Genomic DNA, 21,193 nt, shown 5'->3' on the forward strand with positions numbered 1-21,193 from the left:
AGTTAGGACCAATTTGATGAAAGTTAAACGGCCTCCAAAGGACAACGATCAAGCTTTTTATTCCAAGTACCTTTTTCTGAAAATCTTTGATAACCGGATCCCACGCCACCAATCTATTCATCTTGGTGCCTATGGGCAATCTTAATTAGATGAATGGGAACTTGTCACTTTTAAAACCGACACGACCCGCCATTCTTTCAATGTGTTTGTAATACTATATAAGTTACATTTAAAAATATTTATCATTAGACCCGAGGAATCTTCAAAAAAACTTGAGGAGCTTCAAGATGTTACTCACATTTCTATTACCCCAATGATCACTGAATATCGTATTGTCCGCGTATGGCAAGTGTGAGAGTAGATAGTTGTTACTACCAATTTTTACACCCTTAAAGAGACCTATATGGCATGCGACTTTAGTAAAAGTATTCAAACCTTCTCCAACAGTGATGAAGAGGAATTTAGATAACGGACCTTTTTGACGAACTCCTCTCTCTAGTTTTATTTCTTAACGAGGAAAATGGACTCGCGCTTCGCTGCGGGGTGGTGTCGGTCGGTTAACGGTTGTGGTTTTGATCGGTTAGTTATCGGTTAATTGGATGTTTATAAAATATAGAAACTAAAATAGGAAATAAGGAAAAGGTTATAAATAGAAGGAAAAAAAAAGGTTATCTTTAAAAAAATATATATAAAAAATGCCAAATGACCATTTTACCTCCGGAGGGGTTCAAAATTACAGCCATGTCATTTTGAACAATGGTAGACTCATCAGTATTATGTATAATTAGTCGGTGACCATTAACTAAGATAAAATAAAAATCGAAGCAGACTTAAAACACGCATCAATTCATTTTATGCATATTTAATTCACCTTTTAACATATAACTTGTGTAATCTATTTATTTTTCATTAATTGTCACCTCTAAATTTTATTTTTGTCTTTCACATTTTTTTTTTTTTTGCATATATTTACAAAAACTTATTTTACATACCTATCATTTTTATTAGTTTATATTACTATGATCGTATCGTTACAAGAAAAAAGAGCTTTAGTGACAAGACATATTCGTCACTTATAACACTAAATTGATTACTAGGTCATGTTAGTGACCAAAATATGTTCGTCCATTCTCGTCACTATGGATCCGTCACAAAACATTATTAGAGACCAAATACTAAAATTGGTGTAACTACCCGTCCCACATTCGCTACATATTGAAAGTATTGGTCAAATATAAGCTTAAAAGTGGTGGCTAATTAGTATCTCCTACCAAGGTTTTAGTTGTTAACATGGAGATACCCGGTTAGATCACTGCTTTAGCTTGTGAAGGGCGATTGTCTCTCGCGTTGTAATGGGCACTCGACTCGTACAACTCTTGGGGCCGCTTTGCGGGTCGTTTCATCTGGAATCAGAGCCATAGGCCTCTCGGGGTGTTACGGACACTCGGTTTGTGCATCTCCTGGGGTATCCTCATGGGGTGTGACGGGCACAATGCTCTTGCATCTATTGGGGTATGGATCCTGGGTATTGATTATGATTCGGCCTGACGAGGACGTCATGAATTTAAGTGGGGGAGTTTGTAACAACCCGTCCCACATCGGCAACATATTGAAAGTATTGGTCATTTATAAGCTTAAAAGTGGTGGCTAATTCGTATCTCCTACCATGGTTTTAGTTGTTAACATGGAGATACCCGATTATTTTACTGCTTTAGCTTGTGAGGGGCGATTGTCTCTAGCGTTGTGACGGGCACTCGGTTCGTACAATTCTTGGGTCGCGTTGCGGGTCGTTTCAATTGGTCACTATAGTGACCATTTGTTTGGTCACCAATGTCGTTTAGTGACGACTTTTTAAATGATAATTAAATAGCATTAATAGTGACAAATAATCAGGCGTTACTTAAAAATTGTCAAAAATGATTATTTTTGGATGATGTATGTAAAATAGAAATTTAAAATAGTAGAACTAGTGAAATGACCCGTGAAATCACGGGTTTATTTATACAAAACAGTTTAATAATATGTTTTAGGTATTAAGTGAATGTAAATGTTATAGTCATTTTTTTAATGACCCGTGGAACCACGAATGAGAGATAAAGTAAAATCGAGAAGAAATCATACATTTGTAAGTGAGAAATAGTGAAATAAAATGAAATTGAGAAGAATTAGTTGTTAATATCTCTTGTTTTGTAGCTGCTAAATTGGTGTAGAAGATAAACCCCAGGTCATCATGCTAAATCGGTGTAGAGAAAAAACCCTAAGTTTTGCGAGGAGTCGAGTACTAAGGTCGTGATAAAAGGAGAAGAAACCCTAAGTAATACCGTACTGTCAGTTTTAATTTTGAAAAAAAAAACGTGAAAAATTGGGGAAAAAGCAAAAACCCGTTTTAACCCGTGTTTGACCGTCGTTTAACCGTTCTTTGGTTGATTTCTGTTGTTTAAACGTTTCAGGTACAAACGGAACGGATCATTCGTCTAGACCCCGTCTAGACAGTCGTCTGGCCCGTTTTTTACAACCCTGCAGAAGCATCACTATTTCTTTAAAAAAAAAAAAAAAACTCTCAATTCGTCTCTATTGCTTATGTATTGCTCCACACTCAATTTCGTCTCCACGTCTCTATTTATGTGGAACGTATGCATACAAATTTTTTTAAGATAAACTACAAACATATTGATGTACTTAATTTGGACAGAATAAATGAACTATCTTAACATACATATGTAACATAATGAATCCCGTAAAACGAACCTATACTTACTTAAGAATACAATATTTATATTTTTAATAATAATAATAATAATAATAATAATAATAATAATAATAATAATAATAATAATAATAATAATAAAGTTTGCTTAATAATTAAATATTTATATTTTTATTAATAATGACATCATCATGAATGTCTCATAATTTTTCTTTTTATTTTTGAATTATTTTTAATTTTAGAAATTGTTTTTTTATGACATCATCAAGTTAGGAATTTAATAGATACTATAGATAGAATAGATAGATGTGTAATTCATGTGAGAAAATTAATAAATCTGTTTAAAAGTACGTAGAATTGATCAAAAGATGACTAGAGAAGCATGAGAAAAAATTACCCTTATACATATTGCTAACAAGATAACAAGATTGGTATATAATTTAAAAGTGATGAATTTTTGTAACAACATTCTTTACGACTTTTCAATTTTAATAACTACCATTTAAAATCAACATTAACCGCTTTATACAATAATGTACGACATTTAGAAGTTAAGTAGTTGTAAAATAAATCATTAAATAATATCATAGTCTATAATCGAAAAGATTGTTCATTTATATGTGAGTAATGATATATACTCCTAATATTTTACCTTATTTATCATACTGATTGATTCTAGAACTTGACATATGAATAAAAACTAAGAAACCGTAGCAGGAGAGTTGACACATGTAATATGTTAATTACTCTCTCGTTCCTATTTAATTGTTCTTTATTTCTTTTAAGTTATATCAAATTAATTGGCAACATTCATAAATTAATAAAAATAAAATGATAAAATTCTTTTATATATCTTTAAAGTATGTATATAAGATAAAATGATAGATAAAAAATAAACTATAAAACTAAAATGTAAACAAAAAGTAAATTTTAACGACAAGTAAAAAATAAAAGATAAAACTAAAATGTAAACAAAAAGTAAATTCTAATGATGACATATTTAAAACTGATTATTTTATAAGTCCGATGACAATAATATGGGCCGGATGCAGTATTTAAAATTAAAATTAGTAGAAAGATTAGGTAGTCTGTCAAATAAATTTGATGTTTAAAACTTAGGCCCGTCGTCTAATCTAGATTAGGGTTTGCTGAAATTATTGATTTTGTATTTAAGTACTTCATTTATCTAGACATATTAAACTAAATCATGCACGTACAGAAAAAACCTTATAAAAAACTTTTATTAAATTAAGTCATGATCATTAGAATTTTGTTTTGAATCATCCTGTATAATATATCTATCTATCAAGCCCAACATGCACAAATACATGATTAACGCATGATCGCTCAAATAAATTTGTCATAATTAATTTTGTTTGAATCTAAATCTAAATAACTAATCATTTTAATTTGTCAAACCTTTATTAAACCTTATTCTACATTAATGTTTTACATAGACGTCCTATTAACTTCTCTAGGCAAATTGAATTCAACAAATTAAGATCATTAACCCACCTGGTTTACATAGTTCCCCATGACCGTTCGCCATCGACGTTCATCGCATTGCCCTTGCTAGTTTTTGAAGAAGCATCTTTACTCGAACTCTCACAATTCAACTTCGTTGTATTAAAGTCGACACAAATCTTATCCCAAGTTGCCTTACAATCATCTACACTTCGATTGTATCCCAATAATGACAATTCAAAACCTACTTCCTCCCAAATTTGTGTTTCATGTTCTTGATCAACATCTTGAAATTTGCATTCTTTGCTTGCTCGAATATGAATTAAGCTAGATATCTCATGTTCATTCCAGCCTTTACATTTATCTTGATCACTCAAACACACATTTTCTTTCGAATTCACGTTTCTATAACAACTTGGCCCAATCGATCTAACCCTAATTAGGGTTTGTAAAGATTCAAGTAAAGATTTATCACGGCTTTTAATACGAGCTACATGGCTAGCCCAAGCTTCATATTCTTGATCCAATCTAGCCCATTCTTGTTTTCTACACTCTTCCTCTAAAACCATCCTTTCTTTCTCTTTATGCTCAATTGTGCACATAATCTTTTTGCTCCATTCTTCTTGTTTAACCATTAGTTTACTCAAGTGTAACTCGATTGACTCCTCAATTGTAGCTATTAAATCCTTCTTTTGGAACTTATAATCACAACTTTGGCTCTTTTCATTAGATGGGTTACCATATTCAGAAGAATTATTCGATTGACTACTTGGATCAACAACGACATTTGTATTCGTATTCTGATGATCTCCAAAAAGAGCATCAAGCTGTCGAAAAAATCGATAGTGTTTGCCATCATTTTTACCAACTTTACCCTCTTTAGTCTTCTTATAATACTTGTATAAATTCTCAAACTTTTCTTTGCATTTTCTGCCACTTCTTTGGTACCCATATTCATCGTTCATTATCCTACATCATCATCATAAAAAAAAAAAAAAATATAAGTCAAAAGGATTATAAATCAACACATAATATATGTTAACGACAACACTTTCCTAAAGCAGTCTCTCTACCTTAGTGGAGGTATAATTACTAGAGTATATATAAATATAATAATATAATAATAATTATTATTATTGTTAATATTAATTAACATATATACCTAGAGATTTCATCCCATAAAGGGGCTTTATGATTTGAAGAAGTAGCCTCTTTAAAACAATGGTCAAGCCGAGATCTGATCTCAAGAAGTGTAAGTGTTTCTTGTCTTGGCCATCTAATGGTAGTAGTACTTTGTGCATAGTTGTTTGTACCTTGGTTCAAGTTGATCCCACCGGTAAAGCAGCCGTTCCATCCGGTTTGAGGTGAATACGTAGTCGGCGGTGGTGGAGAAGAAGCGGTGGTAGTATCATGAAAATTATGAGGTAGTAGTGTTGGATTAGGGTTTAGTACATTGTGCATGACAAATGGTACATCGGAGACTAGTGAGGGAATTGTTGAGTGAAAATGGAGACTTGGGTTATTGCCGGTGGTGAACGTGGGTTGACCGTATCGGTTATGGTCCATGTCGTTTGTGGTTTCTCGAGTCTTTCTTGAAATAGGGTTAGATAAAAGGGATGGATCATGGATATGAAGCCCTTTTTATAATACTTGTTTATATATATATATATATATATATATATATAGTGTATGTGTGTGTATGTTTTCGTATGCGCACTAATTTGTTGTATCATGACATACTTAGATCATTTGTAATGGGCTGGGTAGGGCGTGGGGGTGGCGTAAATTTTTGATATAGGTGAAGAATATTATAATGATATGTTAACATATAGTAATTGATATTGATAAAGTATTAAAAGGGGAGAAACTAATATTTTTAAAATAATATAAAATAACAAAATTGAAACTCACACTCAATAATTTTGATGTGGCTTTCCCACGATCTTCCATCCCACGCCTCAAGTCAAGCACCATTGCTCCATTTTAAACGGCGTGGCCCGCGTAGACATCTCATGCAGTAGGTTTAGTAATGTTAAATTCTGTCAAGATGCAATATGGTTTGATTATACAAGGAATTGAAGTACATATGTTGTAGCAAGACTTATGTTTTTTTTGTTTTGTTTTTGTTGATCTAGTGAAATACGGAGTGGTATACTATAGAATCTAGCCACTTAATTAGTGTGTTATTATACAAATAGTTTTAATTTAGCTCGGTAGTTTGATAGTTTGCAAGTTTTGAGGGGTTTCATCTTTTTTTATGAACTTTGGTTATAAAAGTTTATTCTTTTTTGCGCGACAGTTTGTATATAAATCAATCCAAAGAGATTATTTTGAAGTGAGAAGATTTTTAATTGGTGAAAATTAATGAACTTTTTTAAAATTATGCATAAAAAGTTGTAATGAGAAGAAATTAATATTATATTTGTAATGAGTTACATTAAGTTACATGTTTTTATTGAAATATTTTAATTAAATTTTCTTAAGTAGTGTATAGTTTAAGTTACTTTTTTCCATCTCCAATTGTTGACATCGAATTACTTATCGAGACACATATTTAGAGATTAAAGTATAAATTTAATGGTTGCTTTTAATAAAACTGAATAATTAGACGATGAGTAACTCATTCTGAATGAATTTGATTCTTAATGAAAATAAGATGTTTAGTATTCATTTTGAATTAATAATATGAATAATGTAAAATTATATTATTAATGTTTTAAACGAATAAAAAATTCAATATATTTGTGTGATAAGTATTCAGATTATAATTTAAGTTGAATATTATATAAAATTCAGGTACATAATGATTAAGAAAGTATTTTAACACTTAATAATTCAACACTTAATTCTTAATCATTCAGTAATATATATGTCATTTAGATGTTATAAAATAAACGCAATAAATGTTGAGTTATAATATTTAACGTTGAACCATTTAATTAAATGGTAAACAAAAACATCCTTAAATAATAATTATAGTAGTAAATAGTAATAATACTCGGTAGTTAATTACAGTAATATAAAACATATTAAGAATTGAAATTGAGTAATTATATAAGTGAGAACAGTGCAAATAACTTTTTGTGAGCAGACACGATCCGATAGTCGCGCAACCATCCATTCATTACCACCATTTTAAACATACATCCCGCACAGTTCATAGACCGTTATATATATCACACCATATTACGAGTATATATATATTACAGAGTAATATATTTGTGTGAAAAACCCTGAGAACTCAAAAATACATTGAATTTCAAGCAAAAAGGGAAATTCAAGCAAAAATAGGACACGAACGAACAAAAAAAGAGCAATTAGAGCAAAAAATGGGACAAGAGCGAACAAAAAAGTGATATTCGAACAAAAAAAGGACGGGCGAACAATTTTGTGTTCTACATTTTTGATAGTCGAAAAAAAATGTAGAACACACGGGTAGTCGAACAAAAATACTGATATTCGAACAAAAATGTGTTCTACATTTTGAAATTCGAACAAATTTTTTTTTTCTGCTCGACTATGAATTTTTTGTTCGTCCGTGTTTTTGATTTTTTCTCGAATTTCTTTTTTTTTTGCTCGCCCGTGCACATTTTTTCCTCGAATTTCAGTGTATTTGGAGTTCATAGAGTTCTCACACTAAAAAAGTTCTCACCGGATCTTCTCCCTATATATATATATATATATATATATATATTATTGTCATTTTTTAAGTTTTAACCTTAGTTTAGGAGGCGAAACGAAAACTACTATTGGAAAATTTTTAAACTTTACAGGGATGCAAATGTAAACTTCAAAAGGTCAAATGGTAACTTCTCTATTTTTCATTAAACCCTCCACTAAACCCATCTAAATGTTTGACGAATTTTATCTCTTAGTTGGACTCGAGTTATGTATCACCGACATAACCATCAAACACGAAATATTTTTAGGAACTAAACGCATTAAGTTATATTCGAAACGGAGCCTCGACGAAACGACTCGTCTATATTACTATAAACGTGGTACGTTATTCATTGGTCCCATAGCGAGGTATTTGACCTCTATATGATACGTTTTAGAAAATATTGCATTCGTTTCATAAAAAGCACACTATTATTATACATAATGCATGTTTTAAACAATTGGGCAATTATTTAAGGAATAATACCCATAATACATCGGTTTTCAAATACTACACACGTGACATAACAGTCAAATATAATACATGACAAATGTTTTATTGAATGCAACACTTTATTTAATTAAAAGCATGAGACTCCATGCACAACTTGCTCAGATAATGCAACAGCGGAAGACTTTCTTAAGGACCTGAGAATAAACATGCTTAACTAGTCAACACAAAGGTTGGTGAGATATATAGGTTTAGCATCGATATAAATATAGACCACAAGATTTCACAGTTATAAATATATGTACACTCGCAAGTGTATAAAAGTATTCTATAAGTTGTTGAGCGCTTCGGTAACCATACTTAACCATTAATGTAGCATATTCCCTTTATTATGAAATCTACCTACACTGTACCAAGTGTAGTAAAAACGAAGTACTATGCAACTGTTTACGATACTAGAGCGACTAGCCCGGTTGGGGTTGTCAAACCCGATAGATCTATCAATAGGATTCGCGCTTACATGTTCTTACAACATGTAAATATTAGTTACCAAGCTATTAGGGAAGATATGCAATGTGGTACAACTCAACGTAGAATATATTTTAAGTACTTGTGTCCATGGCGTAAAACATAAAATGCATGTATTCTCATCCCAAAATATTTTTAGAGTTTAAAAATGGGACTATATACTCACGGTAGTAAAAGTATATTAATAATAAGTTTTCAACTTATTAAAAATACGGTCGTCGTCCTTGGATTCACGAACCTGTAACAAATATATATGTATATCAAAATGTAATACAACTATTATTCATATCATATCTTCAATCACATGTGATTGTTTAAGTTCATATTTTCAATCACGTGTGATTGTTTAAGTTTATATTTTCAATCATGTGTGATTGTTTAAGTTGTCAAGTTAGAAGTCCAACGTTAGTAGTCCACAATTAGTAGTCTACAGTTAGTAGTCCACAGTTAGTAGTATATAGTATACACGTGTTGTATAAGACTCAATCATGGCCCACAATACCGCTATTGTAGTTACACGTATTGTGTATGTGGTGTCTTTTGATTTATCCGACGTATTGTGTAACCATGACATGTTAGAATACATGTATAATACAAGAAAAGTTAGCTAGGATATGGTTAGTATAGATTTTAATGAATCAATCCCGTAATCAAATTATCCATTTCTAACCAATATTGTTTTGCCCATAATTTCTTCGTTATAAATCCGTTTTGAGTGAATCAAATTGCTATGGTTTCATAACGAACTATAATTTGTGAAACTAAACTGAAAAAGTGGTGGTTTATAGTCGGAGTTACAAGTTATAATCCATATTTGAAAGAGGTAGTCATTTCCGTCGAAAGAACGACATCTTGATGACCGATTTTATGTCCGATTTTACGACGGCGTATGTCCGATTTTACGGTGTTCTTCGTGTTTCCAAGTTTTAACTCATTAAGTTAGTATATCATATAGATATAAAACATGTGTTAAGTTGTTTTTAAAAGTCAAGTTAGAAGGATTAACTTTGTTTGCGAACAAGTTTTGAATTAACTAAACTATGTTCTAGTTTATAAACTCTTATATAGATAGCTATAGACATATGAATTGAACAAGAGTTGAATTAGAGTTTTTACCTCAAGTTTAGAATGTAAAGTTACTGGAAAGAAGTAGTAGAACAAAACTTGAGAGAGTTCTTACAAGTGTGTGTGAAAATTGGAAGTACAATTTGGAAAATGAATGTGTAAAAATGAGTTAGAAATGGTGCTTATTTATAGGCTTGAAAATTTGGTTTTTAGTGAAAATATCTAAGATAAGTTAAAATATATTAAGTCATGGATAACATATTAAATTGATTAGGTCATGGATGACATATTACACAAATAATTGCAGATTTCTATTGGTATATACCAATAGTAAATACTTCTAGAAGCTGTGTATAATACGGGTAAAAATACCGTATGAATGCGAGTAGAATTCTTGAGGAAATTGAACGGAAATACGAGTATAGCTATCCTTTATATGTATTGGTATATTATAAAGTGTATTTAATACTTGTAAGGGTGTATTTACACTCGTAATACATTATATGTAAATACATTTTAACATAAGTTAATTACGTCGTTTAAATAGTAACATATATATTGTTCAAAAACTCTTTAAATTAGTAGTATGAAAACATATATATAATACTTTGTTAATATACATAATGAGATATTTAATTATCATATTTTCAAGTTAAATATATATAAATCCATATATATACACAATATTTAAACAATTAAACAATTAAATCAAGTTATGACGTTCATGAATCGTCGGAATAAAAGGGTGACCAAAAGCTTGTGTAAAACTCTTTCCGGAGGTTTAAGACTTATTAAAATTCATTGCTTATCAAGTCGGAATAATTAAATCATGTAAATAGTATAATCAAGTAGTCAGAAAAATCCGGGTTATTACAGTACCTACCCGTTAAAGAAATTTCGTCCCGAAATTTGATCGAGATCGTCATGGCTGACAATAAGTATGTTTTCATGATGAATACGAGTTGAAAATTAGAGTTTTATCATCAGTGAGTAATATGGATAAAACAATTCGATTATGTGAAGTGTATGAGTGAAGCTATCGCAAAATAGTGAAATGAGGAAAGTAAAGATTCGTCTTAAATTTTGACGTCGTCACGGTTGATTTCCGGATTAAAGAAAATCTTTGTAATCTTAATAAGATTTGATTCTTCGGTAATTAAGGAAATTAGAATTTTCTTCGATTAGGTGCGTAATCTGCCTTGATTGCTATGTCTGATATTTCGCTATAAATTAACACCCACTTCGTTTCCTTATTTCCACATCTCTCATCTTCTATACTTTCTTCCTTAATTCATACTTCCAAAACATTCGTCAATATGCTCCATCCAGTTCTGATTCTTGATATACTCCTAACTTTCATATCTGTCATTCTTCTTTTTCATCTACCACCGGAGGAATTTATTTACTTTTACTATTACCTTGGGGTTATAGTGTTTTTAATTCTCCCGTGCCTTTATGTTGCAATACGTATTGATATGCACAATTTGTAATTTATGTATTCTTGTCGGGCTTTATATTTTCTTTTATATTTAAGAGTTCCATGCTTTTGTCTCCTCTTCCCGACTTCAAGTCAAGCGAGTAATGGTCCAGAATTCGTAGGTATGAAGCTTCGGATGAACAATACTAATGTTCTAAGAAAGAAATGGTAATAGCACGATCTGACTTGTTAAATTACCAGAAAATTACGGAAAAGACCGAATCATCAAGAAAAAATATTTTCTTGATAATTCTATAGGTTAAATAGAATGAAAAAGTTATGTAACATGGCACATGATGACGGTATGGTCTGTGAATCATCATGTTCCATTAGAAACTCATCATGACTTACTGTAATGTAATCACGTTGATCAAGTGTCGTTATATTATACTAACTCATGCTTCAGTCCCCAACACTACTTCAAAAACATTCATATTTTAAATTCGATTTTTTTTTCTTCAGAATTTAGAAATTAAAACAGTTTCTTTTATGATATAACACAGATAGCGTGTAGAAATGAATAATTTCAGATAATAATAGTTACGGAAATATCTTCAGAAATATCGAGGATATTTATAATGAAAGATACGATGATATCTTAGAATTTCTAAGATCGAAAGGTGATGAAGAAGATTTGTCCGCAAAGGTTTAGAGTCAGGAGCAAGGTATTCGTTAATGACTTCAGCAGACACTGAATCATTTGGATTCTTTGAAGGCAGGTTTAGTCTTTGTGATTTGTCCACAGCTTCCTTCATGGTTTGCTCAATCGGTTTTCCAGTTCCAAACCTTCTCTTTTCTGAGCTTTGCCAACGCACTATTCTTTATCATCAAACTTTTGGCTGTTAAGGTCGTTTACAGTTTTTGCTGCTTCATCAGCATTTTTCAAAATTTCGAGAACTGATTCGTAGGTTGGGCGCTTTTAAGAATTTCAGAATGGAAGATCATAATTCTAAGAGATAATTGTTATAGGTATGCATATAAATGTTGAAGTAGAAACGTTGCGAGATTCGAAATACTGATTGCTAATTCCTGGTAGTTGGTATGGCAATTATTGTTACAAGATGTGGATGTGTACATGATACAGTTTCAATGAGTATAATGATTTTTCGGAAGGTCAAAGATCAATGAAGTTGTTGGTAAGTTTACTGCTAATGTGGCGAGATATAAAAGGTTCCCCGGTAACAATGATGAAGGGGTAATCGTTATAATAAGGCTTATTCGAATGAAAAATTGAAGTTGATTTGCTGGAGCTATGACAAAACTGTCTACTTTGAAAATGGATTGAAAAGTTATTTTTGGTAATAAATGCCAAAGGATCTGACACGGATACGTGTTAAACTTCTATTTGGGTTCCGGCAGTTTTCCAGGTGTATGACTGTATGCATAAGTTCTTCTTTTCATAGATAACGTGTTGTTGGATCATCTTCTCGATTGTTTCTTAATTGAGGTGTTTTCAAGACTCATGAAGGGTTTAAACGCATATTGTAATTGTCAATATACATATGATGTTCTAGAGTTTTGGACGACATGAATATTTTTCCGAGTTTTATGAATAGAAGTGATGTTCTATCACAGTTTTGAAGTCAAAGTATAGCTTTGAAAATTGTAGGGATCTAAGAGTGATGTCTTCTGCTAAATCTTGACTTAAATTTTGATTTGTCAAAATCAGAATATGTAATCAAATTTGGATGAGAATGGTTGTTTTGATTTCTATAAAAGAATGTATATCGTTGTGAAAGTAGTGAGTATAGTTGATGATTTTCTGAATCAGAATCGAAGAACGTAACATATTAATTGTGAATTTATATATCTCTCGGGTATTACCTACCCGTTAAAAGTTTCACAAGTAATATTTTGTACAAGAGAACTTTTATTACAGCCTTTATGAATATATATATATATATATATATATATATATATATATATATATATATGTGTGTGTGTGTGTGTGTGTGTATTTTCTGCAGATGTAACATAGATTTAATGAGTTAATATAATATTAAACTCATTTGATTTTCGGCTGGAACTAGGAATGAATAATCTCTAAAACATTAGAGATTACATAATCTTCGCGGAGTATTTCACTAATGTAGTCAATACTTCATTATTTATTCTTATTGACATTTCTTCGGTGAATGATGTTGATGTTTGTGGAGTTCTTGTGAATTTTGTAAAGCACGAATGATGTTTTCCAGAAAGTTTCGAGTACATCGAAGATGAAAGTGTAAAATCAAACATGTTCTCGAACAATACACTTGGTTTATTATGAAATGGAATCTATTGAGTTGAAGCATAGATTATAATTAATGATTGTTAAGTCAATAACGAAGGATGTACATCATAGCATATTAGTAATATGAATTAACCGAGTAGTATCTACCCTTTAACATTCACACCTAATAGCTTAGTACGAAAAGATATATTGTGGTTTAAAAAACTCATATATATATATATATATATATATATATATATATATATATATATATATATATATATATATATATATATATATATATATATATATATATATATATATATATATATATATATATATATAAAATATACATATAAATTTTTTTCAGAGGGAATGAGTTAATACTTCATAACTCGTTGATACAATATGCTCGTTCTTGATTTGTGATGATGTCGGTGATTATGAAACTGGCGGAGCTTGTGATGTTGTAGGTGCTGCTGGTGCTGGTTATGCTGTCAGTACTGCTGGTGCTGCTTGTATAACAAGTCTATTTTGTAACACACGCACCATTCAAGTCAGGGTTTCTATTCTCCCATCTATCATCTCTATCCATCCACTCATCTTGATTTACGGTTATGATTAGAATAAATAATCTCTAAAACTTTAGAGATTACATAATCACCGTAGAATATTTCTCCGATGAAGTTATGAATCAATACTTCATCGTTTGATGTTGTTGGTATTCCTTGATATTTACAGGGCGTATGACGTTGATTCTCGTGGGACAGATTGTGATGCTGGGGCTTGCGATGCGGATGTTGTTTGTGGTGGTAATGGTACCATTGGTGTGGATGCAGGTGGTGCAGTTGGTGCTTGTGGGGCTTGTGATGCTTGTAAGTTCTGCATCATATTCTCTAAAGCCACCATTCTAGCGCGAAGCTCGTTGACTTCTTCTGATACACCGGGATGATTGGCGGTTGGAACGAGAGGATGAATAAGATCTAGAAGTTTAGTTAATATATAATCGTGGCGAGATACTCTAGAAATGAGGGTGAAAATGGTGTTTCGGACTGGTTCGCCGGTAAGTGCTTCAGGTTCTTCGCCGAGAGGGAAATTTGGTGGGTGAAAAGGATTGCCTTCTTCTCATCTCTATTGACTGAGTCGGCTACGAACCCATCCCCAATCCATCCAGAATAGATGATGGCTAATAGGTTGATCCATTCCGGTTACACTGCTTTCAGGGCTCAGGTAAATATCCATATCGGAATAGCTGTCGGAATCCGATGAACTTGAACCAGTTGAAGGATCCATCTCGTACAGAGTAGGGAAAAGATTTTTGAAATGAAATAAATTATAAGACTAGTTTGGTATTCCTCAATACATAATTTACATATGTATTTATAATACCAGAATCCCATAAGTTACGGAGGATTTTTCGAAAGATATCAGACAAAGTTTACTGTAATAGATATGCAAAGATATGAATTTGTCTATACACTATCTATGCAATGAATGTAGTAAGATACGTCTAGATATAAGATGATAAACAGGTAATTTCTGACAAAAATTGATTAGCAAAACTTTTGACATACAGCTAAGGTCGAAGTCCAGACCCACTAATGCATCCTAACAACTATCAGTCAGACGCACTAATGCAAGACCTGGTTCGCTAAGACCACCGCTCTGATGCCAACTGAAACGACTCGTCCATATTACTATAAATGTGGTACGTTATTCATTGGTCCCATAGCGAGGTATTTGACCTCTATATGATACGTTTTAGAAAATATTGCATTCGTTTCATAAAGAGCACACTATTATTATACATAACGCATGTTTAAAACAATTGGATGATTATTTAAGGAATAATCTCCATAATACATCAGTTTTCAAATACTACACACGTGATATAACAGTCAAATATAATACATGACAAAGGTTTTATTGAATGCAACACTTTATTTAATTAAAAGCATGAGACTCCATGCACAGCTTGCTCAGATAATGCAACAGTGGAAGACTTTCTTAAGGACCTGAGAATAAACATGCTTAAATAGTCAACACAAAGGTTGGTGAGATATATAGGTTTTGCATCGATATAAATATAGACCACAAGATTTCATAGTTATAAATATATGTACACTCGCAAGTGTATAAAAGTATTCTATAAGTTGTTGAGCGCTTTGGTAACCATACTTAACCATTAATGTAGCATATTCCCTTTATTATGAAATCTCCCTACACTGTACCAAGTATAGTAAAAATGAAGTACTATGCAACCGTTTACGATACTAGAGCGACTAGCCCGGTTGGGGTTGTCAAACCCGATAAATCTATCAATAGGATTCGCGCTTACATGTTTTACAACATGTAAATATTAGTTACCAAGCTATTAGGGAAGATATGCAATGTGGTACAACTCAACGTAGAATATATTTTAAGTACTTGTGTCCATGGCATAAAACATAAAATGCATGTATTCTCATCCCAAAATATTTTTAGATTTAAAAATGGGACTATATACTCACGGTAGTAAAAGTATATTAAAAATAAGTTTTCAACTTATTAAAAATATGGCCGTCGTCCTTGGATTCACGAACCTGTAACAAATATATATGTATATCAAAATGTAATACAACTATTATTCATATCATATCTTCAATCACATGTGATTGTGTAAGTTCATATTTTCAATCACGTGTGATTGTTTAAGTTTATATTTTCAATCACGTGTGATTGTTTAAGTTGTCAAGTTAGCAGTTCAATGTTAGTAGTCCACAATTAGTAGTCCACAGTTAGTAGTCCACAGTTAGTAGTACATAGTATACACGTGTTGTATAAGACTCAATCATGACCCACAATACCGCTAGTGTAGTTACACGTATTGTGTATGTGGTGTCTTTGATTTATCCGACGTATTGTGTAACCATGACATGTTAGAATACATGTATAATACAAGAAAAGTTAGCTAGGATATGGTTAGTATAGATTTTAATGAATCAATCCCGTAATCAAATTATCCATTTCTAACAAATATTGTTTTGCCCATAATTTCTTCGTTATAAATCCATTTTGAGTGAATCAAATTGCTATGGTTTCATAACGAACTGTAATTTTTGAAACTAAACTGAAAAAGTGGTGGTTTATAGTCAAAGTTATAAGTTATAATCTATACTTGAAAGAGGTAGTCATTTCCGTCGAAAGAACGACATCTTGATGACCATTTTGAAAAACATACTTCAATTTTGAGTTTAACAATGATTTTTGGATATAGTATCATGTTCATATGAAATATCATTTTCCCAGAAGAACAACTTTTAAATCAAATATTATGATAGTTTTTAATTATCCAACCCAAAACAGCCCCCGGTTTTACTACGACGGCGTATGTCCGGTTTTACGGTGTTCTTCGTGTTTCCAAGTTTTAACTCATTAAGTTAGTATATCATATAGATATAAAACATGTGTTAAGTTGTTTTTAAAATTCAAGTTAGAAGTATTAACTTTGTTTGCGAATAAGTTTAGAATTAACTAAACTATTTTTTAGTTTATAAACTCTTATATAGATTGCTATAGACATATGAATTGAACAAGAGTTGAAGTAGAGTTTTTACCTCAAGTTTAGAATGTAAAGTTGCTGGAAAGAAGTAGTAGAACAAAACTTGAGAGAGTTCTTACAAGTGTGTGTAAAAATTAGAAGTAAAATTTGGAAAATGAATGTGTAAAAATGAGTTAGAAATGGTGCTTATTTATAGGCTTGAAAATTTAGTTTTTAGTGAAAATATCTAAGATAAGTTAAAATATATTAAGTCATGGATGACATATTAAATTGATTAGGTCATGGATGACATATTACACAAATAATTGCAGATTTCTATTGGTATATACCAATAGTAAATACTTCTAGAAGCTGTGTATAATACGGGTAAAAATACCATAAGAATGCGAGTAGAATTCTTGAGGAAATTGAATGAAAATACGAGTATAGCTATCCTTTATATGTATTGGTATATTATAAAGTGTATTTAATACTTGTAAGGATGTATTTACACTCGTAATACATTATATGTAAATACATTTTAACATAAGTTAATTACGTCGTTTAAATAGTAACATATATATTGTTCAAAAACTCTTTAAATTAGTAGTATGAAAATATATATATAATACTGATATTACACAAATTAGTCATATCTTTAGTCGTAATATCGCGTCCTATTGTTTTTTATTTCATATGTAAACATAGTAATTCCGTTTGTATTTCATATTATTGTAACATAGTCTAGAATCATTGTAAACTTGAAGAAATATGGAAGATTATGTATGATACAACTCAGAGATCAAAAACAAGACCAGAGAGCCAAAGACAGAAGGGTGCGCTCAGTGCACCACAAAGTGTGCGCTCAGCGCACATTGCATAATTTTGATCAGAAGATTTCTTGGCCAAAACCAAAGTGCGCCAAGCCTAGTGCGCGCCGCGCACAATAGTGCGCTCAGCGCACAGTAGTGCGCTCAGCGCACCCCTCCGCGCACTTTTACCAAAAAAGAAGATTTGAACGTGCGATGTCGAGCTGTAAAGAAAAAGTGGGTTAGGTGAAGAGTGCGCTCAGCGCACCCTTACTGTGCGCGCCGCGCACAGTGCTTTTCACCAACTGTTCAGCTTATTTAATTCCATTTCCAGTTTCATTTCAAGGACACTAGTTTCCTTTCTGTTCAGAGACGAAAACATACGATTCAAAGCAGTTCTTGGGCTTCTCAAAGTGCATCTAAGCACTCAAATCATTGAAGAATCCAAGATCATTCAAGAGCTTCATTCAAGATTACTCCTAAAAGGTTAATCTTGTATTTACAATGAATTCTATCTTTGTTACTGTTGTGTTTAAGTTTTCAAGCATGATTGTTGGCTAGTCCATTTTATGTTCATCTAGATAAATAACCGAGATGTTGAATGTTTACTATTGATTGATTGTTATTATGTACGATAGTTTGATGTTTGAATACAAGAACCATTCTTGTTAAGTTTAATCCTTTCGATTCAACTAGTTGATATGTTCATTTGATTAAGAAACATCATCTTGTTAAGTTAATGTACTGATTTACACCTAGTCACATGTGTTTATCCGTCTTTTACTAAAAGGGATAAGTTGAGTTCAAATGGCTAATTTACATAAGAATGTAAGAACGACTCTTATAGATACTTTGGAATACCTTAATTAGTATGTGTAATTATTTAGGAGAATGACCAATTCCTTAGAATCTGTTATACACACTTTCAACTACCTAGTTCCATCAATTAAAATGTGTTAGTAATTTGCCTTATCTAGTGACGTTTATATGGATCTTATTATAACACTTAGTTAATTATTTGGGTTGGGTGAATTGAGCATTTAACCGGACCAAGGGAATGAACTAAGTTAAACCTTTAGTTGATATAGGAGTGGATCATGTACAACATACCATTGACTTGATCATTCTTCAAGTCTTCAAACTAGTTAAATTAGTTGATTACAAATAGGAGGTCTTAGATGACAAGAACATCACTTGCGTCGTGTAATCCTGTTTGAGTGTTTACGCAAGACTACTCTTGGTGAACCAATTAATTAGTTCTCGTGCATAACCAATCAATCCGATCTTAATCCTAAATAACATTCAACATTAAGGGTAAAAAGTCTAGATGAGCATATTTCTTTAATTTGATATCAAAACTATCTTTCTGTTTTCATAAACTAAAAATACCAAAAATATTATCTTTTTAATCTTATTCATCACTTGATTCGCCCATCGTAAAAGGGCAAACCAAAATATATCTTGTACTTGTAATTTTCTTAGTTAATCACAATTTAGTTTATAATCCTAATTTGATTTAGATATTGTCCTTGGAACGATACACGAATTTTACCATTTACTATACTACTACACGATTGGGTACACTGCCCGTTAGTGTGTAGCAATCTCTAATCGGTATTTTTCCATACTATTTCATACAACAATTCATATACCACGTTTCACACATCAAGTTTTTGGCGCCGCTACCGGGGACAGTTTTGTGTTCAAATAGAATTGTTAACTAATTTGTGATTAAGTAGTTTCTTAATTATCTTAAATTATTAATAGTCTTTGATTTTAATTTTGTAGAATCGGTGCATTTAATAGTTTTGTTAGTTGTGTGATTGACAGATTTTAGGTTGCATATGCCACATACCCGAAGTTCAGATTCTCCATTACTTACACCGCTTAAGGAACCTGATAGAAAGCTTGGTAGGATCCCAAAAGAAGTACTTGAACTTTTTGAATCTTCATCAAAGCAAGAAACTTTTGATTCAGAATCAAGTACAACCAAGCGAAGATACTCTGAATTTGGTGAAACCGTTCATCCTCCAAATTTTGAAATGGAAGGAGAGGCAAGGCAGGTGGTACCAAGACAATCAATGGCGGCCAAGATGAAAGCAACCCGAATCGGACAAGGTAGTGCCATTACTCCGCCCACAGGTGAGGAAAAATTTGAAATAAAAGGACCTATTCTCCAAATGATTAACAACAGGTGTCAATTTGGTGGTGGTCCGAATGAAGATGCAAACGAACATATTCGTCTTTTTCAAGAGATATGTCTTCTATTCAAACTTAAACCAGACACTGATCAGGTCATATTTTTAAGACTTTTCCCATGGACACTCCACGGGAAAGCACGAAGTTGGTTAGATTCATTGGCCGAGGCTACGATAGAAACTTGGGATGGTATGTTGGAAAAATTTCTTAAGAAATATTTTCCAGCTTCTAAGTCCGCGAGACTCCAACAAGAAATTACCCAATTTTGTCAAAAGCCGATGGAAACCTTGTACGAAGCATGGAATCGATTTTCTAAAATGCTAAGAGGTTGTCCAAATCATGGTTTGGATACCTTCTAAAAAGTCCAAATCTTTTACAAGGGTTGTGATGTTGCAACCCGAATTTCCATTGATCAAGCGGCCGGAGGTTCACTCATGGACAAAACCGAGCAAGAGGCTTATGAGATAATCGAGAAGCTAGCCGATTATTCTCATGAGTGGCATCAAGAATGACCAATTACTCGTAATGCTCAAGTCCATAGCGCCGGTGCTTATGATGACCTTAGTTCCCTAAGTGTGAAAATAGACGGTGTTGCTCGAAATATGGACAAAATCATCAAGGAAATTCATAGTATGAAGGTAGGTTGTGAATACTGTGGTGGTCTCCATTTAGGAAAAGTGTGACGATCGCTCCAAATCCATATGGACGAACACGTCATTCATTGATTTCATTGCGAGGTATTTGACCTCTATGATACGTTTTGTAAACATTGCATTCTTTTGAAAAGGCACACCATAAATGAATATTTAAATCAAAGGTTTTCGACATCTAATGATTTCTACATATAGACAATCACCATAAATAATAGTTTACAACAGTACTTCCATTGACCATGCAGTCAAAATAAGATACATGGTGATGATTTGGTGAATGCAACGTTTCCTTGAAAAATATGTCATGCAAGACTCCATGCACATAGCTTGTCTAACATCTAAGCAAACAGCGGAAGACTTCTAGGAAACCTGAGAATAAACATGCTAACAAGTGTCAACACAAAGGTTGGTGAGTTCATAGTTTTAGTGTTTCGTATAATCTGTATAT

At 32.1% G+C, this 21,193-nt stretch overlaps 1 protein-coding gene and 1 non-coding gene across 2 annotated transcripts; both read right to left on the minus strand.

Annotated features, from left to right (window-relative positions):
- Positions 1–4,227: 4,227 nt before the first annotated feature.
- LOC139889552 (trihelix transcription factor PTL-like) lies at positions 4,228–5,737 on the minus strand. The gene is made up of 2 exons (XM_071872497.1): positions 5,334–5,737; positions 4,228–5,140 (listed from the first exon to the last, which is right to left on the minus strand). The coding sequence occupies exons 1-2, from the start codon at positions 5,735–5,737 to the stop codon at positions 4,228–4,230; spliced, it is 1,317 nt and encodes a 438-aa protein (XP_071728598.1).
- Positions 5,738–20,331: 14,594 nt separating this feature from the next.
- Positions 20,332–20,438, minus strand: LOC139895242 (small nucleolar RNA R71). Its single transcript, XR_011775703.1, has one exon. It is a non-coding gene; the product is annotated as a small nucleolar RNA R71 (small nucleolar RNA).
- Between the last annotated feature and the right edge of the window lie 755 nt (positions 20,439–21,193).

The sequence above is a fragment of the Rutidosis leptorrhynchoides genome, chromosome 2 (genome assembly GCF_046630445.1).
Source record: "Rutidosis leptorrhynchoides isolate AG116_Rl617_1_P2 chromosome 2, CSIRO_AGI_Rlap_v1, whole genome shotgun sequence".
Lineage (NCBI taxonomy): Eukaryota > Viridiplantae > Streptophyta > Magnoliopsida > Asterales > Asteraceae > Rutidosis > Rutidosis leptorrhynchoides.